The sequence below is a fragment of the Candoia aspera genome, chromosome 7, assembly GCF_035149785.1.
Source record: "Candoia aspera isolate rCanAsp1 chromosome 7, rCanAsp1.hap2, whole genome shotgun sequence".
Taxonomy (NCBI): Eukaryota; Metazoa; Chordata; class Lepidosauria; order Squamata; family Boidae; genus Candoia; species Candoia aspera.
Genome location: NC_086159.1, coordinates 385,288 through 402,960, shown reverse-complemented (window position 1 = coordinate 402,960; position 17,673 = coordinate 385,288). Strand labels below are relative to the sequence as shown.

Sequence of the window (17,673 nt, the reverse complement as noted above, 5' to 3'; positions counted from 1 at the left end):
CCACGTCCTGCTGCCTAGGACAGCCCCTCCATACCAACTGCCTGGGACATGGTTCTATTGCTGGAATTCAGACTTCCTCAGTCACTCTGCATGGTGGCCCTTGGCATACTGGAAGAGGGCTATGATGTCTCCCCACACCCTTCTCTTCTCCAGGCCGAACTTGCCTCTTCCTCCTAAGGTTTTCCCTCTGGGCTGTTGATCATCTTGGTTGCCCTCCTCTCAATATATTGAGTTTCAGGTTTCGGGTGTGGCACCAGCCAAGATGCCAGCGCAGGGGAGGAGGGGTGGCAGTTGTCATCCGGGAGTCTCTGGTGGCCTTCAGGGGCCCTGCTCCACAAGTAGCTGGTTGTGAGACCCTATTTTTCAAGTTGGGTGCCCGAGAGCAGTTGTGAGTGTTGCAGCTGTACCAGCCTCCCTGCCACATGGCAACCTCCCTGCCTGAGCTGCTGGAGGCCGTCTCAGGGTTGGCGGTGGAGTTCCCCAGGCTTATGGTTCTGGGGGACTTCAACCTACTGTCCCTAGGCCGTGCCTCGGAATTTGTGGCTACCATGGCAGCCGTGGGCCTGGTTCAGATTATTCGGGACCTGACTCGGGACAGCGGCCTCACCCCGGACTTGGTTTTCTTGTCAGAGCAGTGGCAATGTGATCTGAGGGGAGAGTTACATCTTCCCCCTTGTCATGGTCAGATCACACCCTGGTGACCATGAGCTTCTCATATGCCATCCCTGTTGGCAGATGCTGGGAAAGCCTTTAGCCCAGGAGAGGTCAAAAAAGTCACACACCAAGCATTTCTATAAAAATAATTTATTTACAGAAAGCAAAAACAAAAGCAAAACATTTAAAGGACTTAGCTCCCTTTGGAGCAAGCCTTGCTTGCTACATATCGGCAGAGAGAAAAAGAGGAAGTGAGAAAACAAGTCTGGGCAGATCCTCTCCTCCCCCCAGGCTATTTTGCATGAAGCACGTGAGAGGAGACAATCAAATACAACCCCTTCACCTGGCCAAATGATTAGGTATAATAGTAGCTTAATCTGTTAGTAGGAAAACCTCAACACTCCCCTTTTTACACTACAGATTAAGATGCATAACCAATCTTCTCTGACAACTTTATACCTAATCTTTCCATTCACATTACTTTACCATTATCTCCCCTTTGGTTTAACAGAAAGTTACCATTCTTCTTCCTGTGTTTTTTTTTTTCAAACCTAGGTTGTTATAATTCCAAGGCTTTTTAATGTGAAATGGCTTTTCATGCAGGCTTCAAAATCAAGCCTTTGTTTTTCTGTTGATGTGAACAGCAGCAAATCATCAACATAAATGCACAGATACATACAGCCTTGTTTGTCCTTCATATATACACAGGGATCTGCTTTTCCTTTTTCAAAACCAAAATTCTGCAGTTTTTCATCTAATTTTTGGTTCCAGGATCTAGCAGCTTGTTTTAACCCATAGATTGACTTCTGCAGTTCACAGACTAGATTCTCCCCTTTTTCATAGCCAGGGGGTTGCTGCATGTATAATCTGTGGTCTAAATCACCATAGAGAAATGCAGTCTGAATGTCATAGTGGTTAACTGACATTCCCTTGAGTGCAGCAACTTTTAACAGTAATCTAATTGATTCACCTTTAGTAACTGGTGCAAAAGTCTTGTCAAAGTCTAAATCTTTCCTTTGAGTGAACCCTTTTGCAACCAACCTTGCTTTATATTTTTGGATTTTGCCATCAGCATCCCTTTTCAGTTTGAAAACCCATCTACAACCCAGACAGCGTTCATTGGGAGGTAGATTTACCAGTTTCCATGTTTTATTTTCTTTCAAGGATGCTAATTCCTGTTGCATGGCAGAATGCCAATTTTGTGCAATCTCAGGTGGTAAAGCATTCACTTGTTCTAAAGACTCAGGTTCTGTGAATATGTGAAAAGCCTTTACTGTTTCAGCCTGAAAACGTGATGGAGGAACGCCTTTATTACTCCTCTGAGATCTGCGAGGTAATACAGGGCTTAAATTTTGACTCCTATCACTTTCCTGAGAAGCATCTGTCTCATCAGACAGATCTTCAGTTTGCTTTTCTGGTTTAATGTCCTCATCAGGCAAAAGATCACCATCAGCAAGTCCTTGCTGTTCTCTTGTGGTGGTCAGTTCAACTGGAGAGCTAGAATTTAATCTCCCCCAGTTTTGTTCAGCAAAAGAAGCGCTTTTGCTAATTATTAATTTCTCTCCCATTATGAACCTGTAGCTCCTCTGGCTTTGTTCATAGCCAACAAAGATGGCTTTCTTTGTTGTCGGGCCTCCTTTCCTTCTCTGCTGTTTTGGAATGTGAACCCATGCAGTGCTACCAAACACTCTAAGATGGTTTACCTTTGGTTTCACACCATAAAACAAATGGAATGGAGTGTCCTGAATCATAGAGTTATACAACCTGTTCTGAACATAAGTGGCAGTCGATATTGCCTCTCCCCAGAACTTAAAACATAATCGTGAATCTTTTAACATGCATTCCATCGCATTTTGCAAGGTTCTGCCCTTTCTTTCAGCAACACCATTTTGCTGAGGGGTGTACGGGTTAGAAAGAATTTGTTCTATCCCTTTTTCCACTAGGAACCTTCTGAATTTGTGAGAAAGGTATTCTCCTCCTCTATCACATTGGAGTGCAGATACAGGCCTAGGGAATTTTCCATTTGCCCATGTCACAAAACTTTTAAATTTCTCAAATGCCTCATCTTTATGTTTTAAGATGTAGATAAATGTGTATCTTGAGAAATCATCAATGATGGTCATTGCATACCTTGCTTGTCCAAGACTTGGAGCAAAAGGACCAATAATGTCAGAGTGTACAATTTCCAAAGGTCTAGTTGTAACTCTGTCACTGTGCTTACTCACAGGAGCTTTTAGTGTTTTGCATTCTTTGCAAACTACACAGTCTAAGTATTTATCACAGGGTTTTATCTTTAGGTCAGCACACAGCTGTGGCATTTGTGCTATATACTTGAAATTAGCATGACCAAATCTCCTGTGCATCAGGTGTACACATTGGTCATGATATGGAGTGTTGCCAACTGCAGCCTTGCAGCTTGGCTTCCTTGCATTTTGCACAATGTACAAGGAGTCTTTTAACATACCAGTAGCACACAATTTCCCATTTTTTTGTATCTCACAACCATTTTTCTTAAATGTTATGATATACCCTGTTGCAGCCAATTTTGTGCCACAGATAAAAGGTTTGATTGTAAATTTGGCACATACAACACACCTTTTACAGTTTCTCCCAAGCAGGATAAATACAAGTCACCTTGTCCCATAATTTTGGTCACAGACCCATCAGCCAAAGATACACTTTGTCTTTCAGTTTTAGACAGTGACACAAAAGAGCTTTTACAATTACATAAATGACAACTGGCCCCAGAATCTAACACCCATACATCAGAATTACCCTTCTCAGCAACCTGTGCAATTTGGGTTGTCTGAAGAGCCTTCTTCTGTGTTGCCCTTGTGTTCTTCTGCTCTGTCTTTCTAGTCTTGGGTCTCATGGCACAGTCTCTTTGCAAATGTCCAGCTGAACCACAAGTGAAGCATCGCTGGCTGGCTAACGCTGTGGCCTCAGCTTCCTTTCCCTTCTTTTCCCTCGTTTTCTGGTGTTGCAGCTTTCCAGAAGAGATGGGGGGGGGGATCTTTCCTCTCTCTTCTCCCATTCAGCGAGTAAGCGCTGTGTAACATACGATGGGGTGAGGTCTGCTTCAGGCATAGCCTCCAGGGTACAAATCAGCGTGTCGCACGTTTCATTCAGTGAGGACAGGAGGATATAGGATTTTGTGAGAGGTGTAAATTCCATTCCTCTCTCCTGCAACTCAACAAGCAGCTGCTGAATATAATGCAGGTGCTCAGGAAGGCTATCTCCTTCTGCAAGGTAGGCTCTGTACAGCTTTTTCGTCAGAGTAACTTTACTCCCTGCTGTTGCCTTTACATATAAGTCTCTCAAAGCGTCCCAAAGTTGCTTTGCAGACTGCATGCCTCGCACTTGGACTAGCTGATTGTCCTCAACTCCCAAGATAATGGTGGCTCTAGCCCGCTCATCCTGTCTCAGCCATTCAGCACTGGGATTTTGGGTGGTTTGCTCTCCAATTGGCAGCCAAAGATTCTCTCTGCGAAGATACATCTCCATCTTCAGGGCCCAATTCAAATAGTTGGTCTCTGATAGGCGCTCCAGAGGCAACGCCTTTAAATTGTTTTTAGTTCCTGTTTCTTTTCTGTGTAGGCATATAGCTGCTCTGAGGGCCTGCAAGAATGCAGAAGTGTTTTTGCTTTCTGTAAATAAATTATTTTTATAGAAATGCCTGGTGTGTGACTTTTCTGATCTCTCCTGGGCCAAAGGCTTTCCCAGCGATCTGCCAACAGGTTATGTGCCCAGTAAACAGCCCAGTAAGCCCAGTAAAACCCAGAGAGAATAGAGAGATCAGCTCCACACCTCATGCACAATTTAAAGGCAGGTAGCAAAGACCTGTGAAGATTTTCTTTGGAGCCACCTGGAGATTTTCCAGCAACTGCCGGTCTACAGGACAAAGAACCCAGCTGAGGTGACTTGCAAAAGAAGGAAGAAGCCATGGCTACTTCCCAGCCCTCAGCGATGCTTCTGGAGCGCCTATCAGAGACCAACTATTTGAATTGGGCCCTGAAGATGGAGATGTATCTTCGCAGAGAGAATCTTTGGCTGCCAATTGGTGAGCAAACCACCCAAAATCCCAGTGCTGAATGGCTGAGACAGGATGAGCGGGCTAGAGCCACCATTATCCTGGGAGTTGAGGACAATCAGCTAGTCCAAGTGCGAGGCATGCAGTCTGCAAAGCAACTTTGGGATGCTTTGAGAGACTTATATGTAAAGGCAACAGCAGGGAGTAAAGATACCCTGACAAAAAAGCTGTACAAAACCTACCTTGCAGAAGGAGATAGCCTTCCTGAGCACCTGCATTATATTCAGCAGCTGCTTGTTGAGTTGCAGGAGAGAGGAATGGAATTTACACCTCTCACAAAATCCTATATCCTCCTGTCCTCACTGAATGAAACGTGCGACACGCTGATTTGTACCCTGGAGGCTATGCCTGAAGCAGACCTCACCCCATCGTATGTTACACAGCGCTTACTCGCTGAATGGGAGAAGAGAGAGGAAAGATCCCCCCCCCCATCTCTTCTGGAAAGCTGCAACACCAGAAAACGAGGGAAAAGAAGGGAAAGGAAGCTGAGGCCACAGCGCTAGCCAGCCAGCGATGCTTCACTTGTGGTTCAGCTGGACATTTGCAAAGAGACTGTGCCATGAGACCCAAGACTAGAAAGACAGAGCAGAAGAACACAAGGGCAACACAGAAGAAGGCTCTTCAGACAACCCAAATTGCACAGGTTGCTGAGAAGGGTAATTCTGATGTATGGGTGTTAGATTCTGGGGCCAGTTGTCATTTATGTAATTGTAAAAGCTCTTTTGTGTCACTGTCTAAAACTGAAAGACAAAGTGTATCTTTGGCTGATGGGTCTGTGACCAAAATTATGGGACAAGGTGACTTGTATTTATCCTGCTTGGGAGAAACTGTAAAAGGTGTGTTGTATGTGCCAAATTTACAATCAAACCTTTTATCTGTGGCACAAAATTGGCTGCAACAGGGTATATCATAACATTTAAGAAAAATGGTTGTGAGATACAAAAAAATGGGAAATTGTGTGCTACTGGTATGTTAAAAGACTCCTTGTACATTGTGCAAAATGCAAGGAAGCCAAGCTGCAAGGCTGCAGTTGGCAACACTCCATATCATGACCAATGTGTACACCTGATGCACAGGAGATTTGGTCATGCTAATTTCAAGTATATAGCACAAATGCCACAGCTGTGTGCTGACCTAAAGATAAAACCCTGTGATAAATACTTAGACTGTGTAGTTTGCAAAGAATGCAAAACACTAAAAGCTCCTGTGAGTAAGCACAGTGACAGAGTTACAACTAGACCTTTGGAAATTGTACACTCTGACATTATTGGTCCTTTTGCTCCAAGTCTTGGACAAGCAAGGTATGCAATGACCATCATTGATGATTTCTCAAGATACACATTTATCTACATCTTAAAACATAAAGATGAGGCATTTGAGAAATTTAAAAGTTTTGTGACATGGGCAAATGGAAAATTCCCTAGGCCTGTATCTGCACTCCAATGTGATAGAGGAGGAGAATACCTTTCTCACAAATTCAGAAGGTTCCTAGTGGAAAAAGGGATAGAACAAATTCTTTCTAACCCGTACACCCCTCAGCAAAATGGTGTTGCTGAAAGAAAGGGCAGAACCTTGCAAAATGCGATGGAATGCATGTTAAAAGATTCACGATTATGTTTTAAGTTCTGGGGAGAGGCAATATCGACTGCCACTTATGTTCAGAACAGGTTGTATAACTCTATGATTCAGGACACTCCATTCCATTTGTTTTATGGTGTGAAACCAAAGGTAAACCATCTTAGAGTGTTTGGTAGCACTGCATGGGTTCACATTCCAAAACAGCAGAGAAGGAAAGGAGGCCCGACAACAAAGAAAGCCATCTTTGTTGGCTATGAACAAAGCCAGAGGAGCTACAGGTTCATAATGGGAGAGAAATTAATAATTAGCAAAAGCGCTTCTTTTGCTGAACAAAACTGGGGGAGATTAAATTCTAGCTCTCCAGTTGAACTGACCACCACAAGAGAACAGCAAGGACTTGCTGATGGTGATCTTTTGCCTGATGAGGACATTAAACCAGAAAAGCAAACTGAAGATCTGTCTGATGAGACAGATGCTTCTCAGGAAAGTGATAGGAGTCAAAATTTAAGCCCTGTATTACCTCGCAGATCTCAGAGGAGTAATAAAGGCGTTCCTCCATCACGTTTTCAGGCTGAAACAGTAAAGGCTTTTCACATATTCACAGAACCTGAGTCTTTAGAACAAGTGAATGCTTTACCACCTGAGATTGCACAAAATTGGCATTCTGCCATGCAACAGGAATTAGCATCCTTGAAAGAAAATAAAACATGGAAACTGGTAAATCTACCTCCCAATGAACGCTGTCTGGGTTGTAGATGGGTTTTCAAACTGAAAAGGGATGCTGATGGCAAAATCCAAAAATATAAAGCAAGGTTGGTTGCAAAAGGGTTCACTCAAAGGAAAGATTTAGACTTTGACAAGACTTTTGCACCAGTTACTAAAGGTGAATCAATTAGATTACTGTTAAAAGTTGCTGCACTCAAGGGAATGTCAGTTAACCACTATGACATTCAGACTGCATTTCTCTATGGTGATTTAGACCACAGATTATACATGCAGCAACCCCCTGGCTATGAAAAAGGGGAGAATCTAGTCTGTGAACTGCAGAAGTCAATCTATGGGTTAAAACAAGCTGCTAGATCCTGGAACCAAAAATTAGATGAAAAACTGCAGAATTTTGGTTTTGAAAAAGGAAAAGCAGATCCCTGTGTATATATGAAGGACAAACAAGGCTGTATGTATCTGTGCATTTATGTTGATGATTTGCTGCTGTTCACATCAACAGAAAAACAAAGGCTTGATTTTGAAGCCTGCATGAAAAGCCATTTCACATTAAAAAGCCTTGGAATTATAACAACCTAGGTTTGAAAAAAAAAAACACAGGAAGAAGAATGGTAACTTTCTGTTAAACCAAAGGGGAGATAATGGTAAAGTAATGTGAATGGAAAGATTAGGTATAAAGTTGTCAGAGAAGATTGGTTATGCATCTTAATCTGTAGTGTAAAAAGGGGAGTGTTGAGGTTTTCCTACTAACAGATTAAGCTACTATTATACCTAATCATTTGGCCAGGTGAAGGGGTTGTATTTGATTGTCTCCTCTCACGTGCTTCATGCAAAATAGCCTGGGGGGAGGAGAGGATCTGCCCAGACTTGTTTTCTCACTTCCTCTTTTTCTCTCTGCCGATATGTAGCAAGCAAGGCTTGCTCCAAAGGGAGCTAAGTCCTTTAAATGTTTTGCTTTTGTTTTTGCTTTCTGTAAATAAATTATTTTTATAGAAATGCTTGGTGTGTGACTTTTTTGACCTCTCCTGGGCTAAAGGCTTTCCCAGCATCTGCCAACAGGGATGGCATATGAGAAGCTCATGGTCACCAGGGTGTGATCTGACCATGACAAGGGGGAAGATGTAACTCTCCCCTCAGATCACATTGCCACTGCTCTGACAAGAAAACCAAGTCCGGGGTGAGGCCGCTGTCCCGAGTCAGGTCCCGAATAATCTGAACCAGGCCCACGGCTGCCATGGTAGCCACAAATTCCGAGGCACGGCCTAGGGACAGTAGGTTGAAGTCCCCCAGAACCATAAGCCTGGGGAACTCCACCGCCAACCCTGAGACGGCCTCCAGCAGCTCAGGCAGGGAGGTTGCCATGTGGCAGGGAGGCTGGTACAGCTGCAACACTCACAACTGCTCTCGGGCACCCAACTTGAAAAATAGGGTCTCACAACCAGCTACTTGTGGAGCAGGGCCCCTGAAGGCCACCAGAGACTCCCGGATGACAACTGCCACCCCTCCTCCCCTGCGCTGGCATCTTGGCTGGTGCCACACCCGAAACCTGAAACTCAATATATTGAGAGGAGGGCAACCAAGATGATCAACAGCCCAGAGGGAAAACCTTAGGAGGAAGAGGCAAGTTCGGCCTGGAGAAGAGAAGGGTGTGGGGAGACATCATAGCCCTCTTCCAGTATGCCAAGGGCCACCATGCAGAGTCACTGAGGAAGTCTGAATTCCAGCAATAGAACCATGTCCCAGGCAGTTGGTATGGAGGGGCTGTCCTAGGCAGCAGGACGTGGGAAATGCTTACAAGGAATGGTTTGCCGGGTGTGCTTAGCGTGGAGAAGGGAAGAACGTGTGGAGACACGATCGCCAACTTTGAGTATCTGAAGGGCCACCATGTAGAATATCTGAAAAGTATGAATTTCAGTGATGGGACAAGAGGAACACATTGGGGGAGAGGGACGGCAATATAAATCTAATAAATAAATAAATAAATGTCTCATCAGAAACTTCTTGGACACATTGCTTGCATCCACACAATGAAGTCCAGTTGCTGAGTTAGCCCATTTTCTAAATTTTCAGAAAACACTGAATCATAAACTAATCAAGTGGTCAGTCTCTGTTCGGGAAGTTAAGGTCTTCTCTGCAGGCATCAGCACAAGAATCCTTGGCTGCAGTTACATCCCAGGTCACCAGGATGTAAGAGTGCCTGAGAACTTCTGGAGGCCCCTGAAAGCCACCCGATCACAGCAGCTAATTCAACCTAAGGGTCAAATTAAAATTATTGAAGGGTGCTGCTATGCCACATTGCCGCCACCACCATCCAAGAGTTTGCAAACTGGGTCTCTTGGGTAGTGGGCATGGAAGTATGGAAGGATTTTCTGCTTGAGAGGACAGGGAGGGGCTCCTCTGGAATGCAAAGGAGGTTTGGGAGTCCAGAAGGGCAGCGAAAAGCCGGGCAGTCCTACAGCTCCTGCATTATGATGTAGCAGGGATCACAAAGGCCAGAGTTGCCAGGGGCTTCTAGTCCTGGAATGCTGGAAAGCTCCACTTGGAGGGCCCCCCAGTGCCATCAGAAGGGCTGGCATGGGCCCACTCGCCAGAGCCTGGACCAAGGGAGACCCAGGGGGTGTCTGCCATTCCTGTTCTGCTCTTCTGGCATGCAGATTGGGCTGGTCAACTGGACAGGGGGGTATCTCACCAGCGAGTGCTATGGGGATGGTGTCAGTGTCCTGGGGAGCTCGCTGGGAAAGAAACAGGTATGGTGTGAAGGAGCCCCCAGCCCCTAGCCCCGAGCCCCTGTGGCTCACTCTTGGGGCAGAGGGGGTAGCTGAGCTCCTCCTGGCAGCAGTGGCTGGATTTCCCCGTCTGAAAACACTCAACGTGCCCACAAAACTGTTTGAGCAATTTATCCATAGCAGCTATTTACAGCAATGCTTGTTCTCTGCCTGGCCCCAGATCCTCTGGGCATCAGACCCACAGACCCTACACAGGGAGTGCCCCATTTTTGCTGCTCCAGCAGCCACCAGAAGAATTTGGACAGAGGTTTTTTTAAAATTTATTTATCAAATTGAGTTGGGAGAAGGCAGCTGCTCCATTCCTTAGGAACCACCTGAGGGAGCCTTGAAATTTGTCCCCCTCCCCCGAGTCATCGCAGGGAGACCTCTGACCATGATTTGCTGCTCTTCACACCAACAGAAAAACAAAGGCTTGATTTTGAAGCCTGCATGAAAAGCCATTTCATATTAAAAAACCTTGGAATTGTGACAAATTACCTAGGTTTAGAAATACACAGGAAGAAGGATGGTACCTTTCTGTTAAACCAAAGGGGAGATAATGTTAAAATAATGTGAATGGAAAGACATACAGAGTTGTCAAAGAAAATTAGTTGGCATCTTATTCTGTAGTATAAAAAGGGGAGTGTTAATGTTTTCTACTACAGATTAAAGTTACTATGGTAACTAATCATTTTGGCCGGGTGCAGAGGTTGAATTCAACTGTCCCCTTTTCAGATGTTGATTTTTGCACCTGGGGAAAGAAGAACTTGCTTGGACTTGTTTTAGTTTCTGTTTCCCTTCTGTGTAGGCATGTAGCTGCTCTGAGCTGCCTGCAAGAATGCAGAAGCCTTTTTTTAAATATGTTTTGCTTTCTGTAAATAAAAATTATTTTTATAGAAATGCCTGGTGTGTCTTTTCTGATCTCTCCTGGGCTAAAGGCTTTCCCAGCAATCTGCCAACAAACCCAACACCCCCTTTGGTTTACAGAGGAGTTGAGGGTTTTGAAGAGGCTTAAGAGATGTCTAGAGTGCTGCTGGAGGAAGACAAAGACTGAACCCGACTGAACACAAGCTAGAGCCGCAATTAAACGTCAGTATTTCTCTGCTCTTATTGCATCCACAGAATGCCAGCCAGAGGCCCTGTTTAGGATCACTTGACCCCTGTTAGGGAAAGGGGTCCTGGAAAATCATCTACAGGGCTGTGCTGAGGTGTTTCCGGAGCATCTGCAGGAAAAAATTGCTCGGATTCGCTCTCAGTTGGACTCCAAGTGTGAAATAGGGTCTGGGGAGATGCCTAAGGAAAGTACTTACCCAGTTATCTGGGAACAGTTTGATCCTGTTGGACCTGAGGAAGTGGACAAGATCCTCTGGACCGTAAATGCCACCACCTGTCAATTAGATCCATGCCCCTCCTGGCTGGTGAAGACAGCTCGGGAGGTGACGTGTGGTTGGGTCCAGTTGATGGTAAATACATCCTTGCAGGAAGGGGTGTTTCCGATGGCCTTTAAGGAGGTGCTGGTGCGCCCCTACTCAAGAAACCAACACTGGACCCTACCGTGCTGGATAATTTTCGTCCAGTCTCCCACCTCCCTTTTATGGGGAAGGTGGTTGAGAAGGTGGTGGCACTGCAGCTCCAGGGGATCCTGGAGGAAGTGGATTATCTAGACCCCTTTCAGTCAGGTTTCAGGCCTGGATATGGGACAGAAACAGCATTGGTCGCACTTACGGATGATCTCTGGTGGGAGCAGGATGGAGGCAGCACATCCATCCTTGCTCTCCTTGACCTCTCAGTGGCTTTTGATACCATCAACCATGGTATCCTTTTGGGGCGGCTCAGGGAGTTGGGGGTGGGCAGCGTGGTTTTGCGCTGGGTCACCTCCTTCCTCCAGGGCCAGTTGGTAGTGATAGGGAGTGAGAGATCCGACCCTCAACCCCTCTATTGTGGGGTGCCGCAGGGTTCAGTTCTCTCTCCTCTCTTATTTAACATCTACATGAAACCACTGGGTGAGATCATCCGTCACCATGGGATGAGGTACCACCAATATGCGGATGATACCCAATTATACATCTCCATCACAGGTGAAGTAAGTGATGTGGCCACCCTTCCCAGGTGCCTGGAGGCTGTGGGGGTCTGGATGGGGAACAACAGGCTACAACTGAACCCTGGTAAGACAGAGTGGCTGTGGATTAATGGCTCCTCGGTATCCGGGAAATTGTCATATTTAGTTCTGGATGGGGTTGCACTGCCGCAGACAGACCCGGTGCGTAACTTGGGGGTCCTCTTGGACTCACAACTCCTGCTCAAAGGGCAGGTTGCAGTTGTGGCCAGGAGGGCTTTTGTGCAACTTCGTGTTGTGCACCAGTTACGCCCCTTCCTGGAGCAAGAGGCACCTCGGTCACTCACGCCCTGGTCATCTCCCATATAGACGACTGTAATGCGCTCTACATGGGGCTACCCTTGAAGAGTATCCGGAAGCTACAGCTGGTCCAAAATGCAGCCACGCGCTGTTTTTGGTGCCTCAAGATCAGCACACATTACTCCCTTGCTCCGCGAGCTGCATTGGGTGCGTTTGCTTCTGGGTCCAATTATCACCTCTAAAGCCCTGCATGGCATGGCTCCAGGCTACTTGAGGGACCGTCTCATCCCTGTTACATCAACCCATCCCACCCACTCATGCAGAGAGGGCATGCTGCAGACCCCGTCTGCAAGAGAATTCCATCTGGCAGGGTCCAGGAAGCAGGCCTTCTCTGCAGCAGCTCCCACCCTTTGGAACACCCTTCCCCCGGAAGTGAGGTTGGCCTCCTGGACTTCAGGAAATGGCTGAAGACCTGGTTTTGTCACCATGCCTGGAGCGGGGAGAGAAAGAGCCACTCTTGGGGCTGGTTGGTTCCCTAGTCCTGCCAGAACCTGTCCTGTCCCCTTTCGGTGGAATCCAATCTGACTTCACTTGGATTTTATTATATTTCATATGTATATTTATTGATATTATTCTGATTTTATTGAATTTTATACTGTTTTATTGTGAACTGCCTAGGGTCCCCAGAGTGGGGGAGTCAGGCAGTAATAAAAATATGACAAATAAATAAATATTCCAGTGCTTCGATGTCCTTTCCCAAAAGGCAGGGACTGCCACTGGACACGGCATTCCGGGGCATGGGGCTGACCAGCCCAGAAGAGATGGCTGCCCTTGGCCGAGACTTGCGTGGTCCCAGCCTCGGACCGCGTTGTGGTTGCTGTTATTGTGACTTGGCGGCTGCACCGCCCTTCTTGCTCCCGTCGAGCGGGTGACACCGGACCGCTTCTGCGCGTGCCGCTTCTGGATACGCTTTGTCCCGGTCCCGCATCCCGCCTTTGGGTCTCCCTGCGCAACGGCAGGCCGCGAGACCCCTCCCTCTGGCTCGTCGGCGGCCTGCCCGAGCCGTGACCCTCCTGCTTCTAACCCCGCACCCCAGGGGCGCCGTTGCCGTGCAGGACCGAGGGGCGCGTCCCGCTGCGCTCCCCTTGCCCGGGACGGCGCTGCCGCCGTTCCCCCGGCGAAGCGGCGGCCCGGGAGCCCCGCATCCCGGCGCCGGCCACCCGCGGCCCCTCGAGAGGGCGGGACAGATGCTGCGCCCGCCCACTCGCCCTGGCCAATGGCTTTCCTTCCCTCCCGGCGCCCCGCGCGTGCAGGGGGCGGTGCCGCGCAGGCGTGCGAGGGCGCGGCGGCACTCTTCCGGGCCGGCGGGCGACGCGGCACCGGCGATGGAGGCGCCGGGCGCGGGCGCGGGGCGCGACCCGAGCCGACAGGAGCTGCTGGAGACGGTGGCGGCGCAGGAGGAGCAGCTGCGCGAGTACCGGGCGCGCCTGCGGGACCTCGTGCACGCGCACAAGGGGCTGCTGGCGGAGCGCGCGGCGCTGGAGGCCGGCCTGGGCGCGCTGGCGGCGGCGGCGGCGGCGGAGGGGGAGGCGGCGGTGGCGGCGGCGGCGGCGGCGGCGGCGGGCGGCCCCGAGGCGCGGCTGGGCGCGGCGCTGGCCACGCTGGCGCGGGAGAAGGCGCGGCTGGAGGCCTGCTGCCAGGCGGAGCGGCGCGGCGCGCGGGCCGAGCGGGCGCGGCTGGAGGACGAGGCGCGGGAGGCGCGGGCCCGCCTGGCGGCGCAGCAGCACGACCGCGCGCAGGAGCAGGCCGACCACGCCGACATGCTGCGCGAGCTCCAGCGGCTGCTGCAGGACGAGCGGGCGCGGCGGCGGGAGGCGGAGCTGGGCCTGGAGGAGGCGCGCCGGGCGGAGCCGCGGCCGCAGGAGCTGCAGGCCGAGCTGGACCACCTCCGCAGCCACTTCCAGGCGCAGCTGCTGCAGGAGGCCGGCAAGGTGGGCGCGGGGGGGCTCGGCCCGCCTCAAGGAGGCCCCTCTCTGCCCCCCCCCCGCGAGGGAGAGTGACCGTGGTGTCCTGCTTCCCCCCTCAGGCCGCCGAAGCTGACGAGCACATCCGGATGGGGGAGCGGCGTGTGGCCGCCTTGGAGGCCCAGATTTCGGAGATGTCAGAGCTGCTGGGCACCTACGAGAAGGCCAAACAGAAGGATCTCGCCATCATCCAGAAGCTGAAGGACCGCATCGTCCAGCTGGACCTCGAGAACAAGACCCTGGCTGTCGCTGCCACTGGCAATGCTGCCATGGACCTTGTCCTCGAGGAGAGCCGTGACATTAATGTGCTGAGAGACAAGATGGAGACGCTGACACAGCTTGCACGAGCAGCCGCCGAGCATGGCCCATCTTCCACCAGGGATGTCGAGGCTCTGTGCCCAGCGGAGCCCCCTAAGGGAGTGGAGTCTGGCGACGGCGAGAAGGCAACCGTAGCGTATTATCAGCAGGAACTCAAGCAGCTGAAGGAGGAGTTCGAGCGGTACAAGGTGCGGGCGCAGGTGGTCCTCAAAAACAAGTCGGCCAAGGACGGCAACCTGTCCAAGGAGCTGGCGGACAGCCAGGAGCAGTTGGCAGAGCTGAAGGAGAAGTATGTTTCTCTCCGGCTCTCCTGCGAAGAGGAGGCCAGGCAGCACCGCGAGCAGCTGGAGGTCAGGAGGCGAGAGGTGGCCCTCCTTCAGCAGCTCCACCGCCAGGAGCTGGAGCGATGCCTCCTGGACAGCCAGGAGAAGGCCCTCAGGCTGGAGGAAGAGATGCGCAAGCAGCGCGACCGGGCCCTGGCCGTTGTGGCAGAGAAGGACCAGGAGCTGCAGCAGCTGAGGGCCCTGGCCATGCCCTATGGGCTGCAGGGAGCCAAGGCTGCTGCAGAGCTGGGTCCCAGCGGCAGCGGTAATGGCAGTGCCCACAGCAGCAATGGTGTGGGAGACAATTCTTTGGAGCACCTCACCCAGACACTGCTGCTCCCTGCCCCCATCGAGCCCCCCTTCCTGCTGTACACCGAGCAGCTGGCTCGGAAGGAGGCGGAGATCACGGCCTTGAAGAAGCAGAAGCACAGGTTGGAGATGGAGGTCCACCGGTTCCAAGAGAAACTGCTGGAAGAAGGAGAGAAGCACAAAGAGGAGATGTCTCTTCTCCAGGGCCACGTTCAGAAGACCTTCCGGGACCAGAGCAGGGAGGGAGCCAACTTGGAGTATCTCAAGAACATTTTCTACAGGTTCCTGACTCTGACAGACTTGCTGGGACGCCAGCAAACCCTAACAGCCATATTGACTATTTTGCATTTTAGCCCAGAAGAGAGACAGGCCGTCCTGAGCCGTGTGGGCGGAGGCAGCAGCTGGTGGCTTTCGGGGAAGAGATGAAGTCCACCCTGCTTTCCTGGGTGTGGGAGGAGCTGGGTTCAAAACGAGGCTGGCTGCCTGCCCTGGCGCTGAATGAAGTGGTAGCCGTTCCTTGCCGTTTGGCAGGGAGACCCCAGGACCAGCCACAGCCCCCATTTCAGACTTCATGCTGTGTGAAGTGCCTCCCTGGGGCTGGGTTCTCTGCTGCAGAGATTCAGTTTGGGATCTTCATTCCTTTTAAAGGGTTCAGTTTGGGAGTCTGGTCAGTGTTTGTTCCTATTCCAGTATTTGTGCTGGTTGTTTTTTTTTTTTTTTTTGCCAAATATGGGCTGGGGAAATCCTTTGGACTCCCAAGCCAGCAGCTGAGCTTGAGGCTAGCAAATAAAGCATCAGCAATTGAAGCCTATCCTGTGAGTGCTTGGGGTTGAGGGCGGTACTCAAGATGGGGCATCCGGGTGCTCCTTTAAAGGCTGCTGCGCAGCACAAGGGGGGCGACCATGAGGCACAGAGACCTCAGCTGTCTCTGAAGCTCTTCTGCGGATGCAGCAGTTCCTGGGGGCCGGGTGGGCCCCTCCAGCCACTCTAGTCCAGAAGGGCCAAGTTGCAGAGGCGCCAAGATTTTCTGCTCCTGATCTGGGTGCTTCCTGCATGCTCTCTCCCTGCCAAGGATTGGAAGGAAGGCAGAGGGCCCTGGTCCACCTCTCTCCGTTTCTTCATTTGTTTCAATCAACGTATATGGCTTCCCATCTCATGCGTGACTCTGGGCGGCAAAGGGATAGGGACAGGGCAGGGATCCTCCTTGACTCCCTTCACAGCCCAGAAAAGACAGCAACCTGGTTTTTGTTACCCGCCTTCTTCCCTCCAGGGTCATCAGGCCGTTTCAGTTTGCCTGCTATGCCTAATATGCACTTCAGCATCGTGTATGTAAGGATGGAGTATTACTGGTCCCCCCACAGCAGTTTTTGGTATGGCATGTCATGGGAACTCAGCCGTTACCTTAGTCTCTTGTGAGATTAAGCCATTATGCTAAAACATGCGACTTCTTGGGGCAGGGTTAATGTAAACACAGTTATATTTTGTCCAGATGGGGTTAGGGTTAAGCGTGTTATGTGCTTGGCTGTTCAGACATGAAACAGTTATCTGAAAAAAGATAGTTGGGTGCATGTTAGAGCCTCCGTAAGGTCAGAAGAACACGTACTCTCTGGTTCCTGGGAATATTGACCAAAAACAGAATAGCTCATGTTGTGGGCCAGACTTTCTCTGTCACCACTGGCTCTAGGAAGCACCTTCACTGGGGTGCCTCACTAGTTGCTCACCTCCTGGCTAAACATTTACCATTCTGCCCCTGTGAGAAGTTGCTGTGATCTGCTCCCTCCCTTTGAAAGGCCAGCCAGTTTGCTGCTGTACCAAGGCACTGGGAATATAGCTGTGCTGGTCAATCCTGAAGGTGCCACAAGACCAGCCTCTTGGTCCTTGCCTGCCAGGCCTTGTCCACTTCTGTGGCAGCAGATGACTGCAAATGGAGAACTATCTGACTCACTGGACAGTGACCATTCAGTTTCCCAGCCTGCTTTGAATGCCTCTACAATCACTGCTTTGTTTTACTTCCTTTAATGTTTGGGCGCCTGTGCAAAAGGCTTAGCCATCCATATTTCCTTCTGCCTCCATTCCTATGCCTCTCTGGGGAGGGTGTGGGGTGGAGTGTCTGCAGCAGCTGCAGTTTTGTTGGGCTCCTTACATTTCTATCATCTTGGTCTCTAGGCTACAACCAGAATATGGCAGGATTGGGGGGTTTGTGAAAGGGGTCTTTTCATTCTTTCTACCCAGCCAGCCAAAAACAGAATGGAATGGGACTAAGCCTGTGTTGGGGGAGAAGCCAGGGAAAAAAGATGGAGTTGGAAAATCAGCTGTCTGCTGCAGAAGAAAAAAATCCAGAACAAGAATCCCCAATGTGTCCCCATAGGCAGTGGCTTGGAGAGTTGCTGACTCCTCTATTCTAAGCATCCCTCCCAATCAGGGACTCCAAATGTGGGGGAGCGTCCCAGAAGCCCGGCTCTGCTTCCTTTCCCTGCCTTTCAGTTCTTCCCACCACGAGCCAGAGATTTCTGGCACGAAATCCCCAATGCAG

At 50.0% G+C, this 17,673-nt stretch overlaps 1 protein-coding gene across 1 annotated transcript; it reads left to right on the top strand.

The window, feature by feature from the left end:
- The first annotated feature begins 548 nt into the window (after window positions 1-548).
- GCC1 (GRIP and coiled-coil domain containing 1) lies at window positions 549-15,946 on the top strand. Its single transcript, XM_063308717.1, has 4 exons — window positions 549-617; window positions 9,700-9,792; window positions 13,186-14,157; window positions 14,253-15,946. Exons 1-4 carry the CDS (start codon window positions 549-551, stop codon window positions 15,564-15,566), a joined length of 2,448 nt encoding a protein of 815 aa, XP_063164787.1. The 3' UTR covers window positions 15,567-15,946.
- Window positions 15,947-17,673: the final 1,727 nt, after the last annotated feature.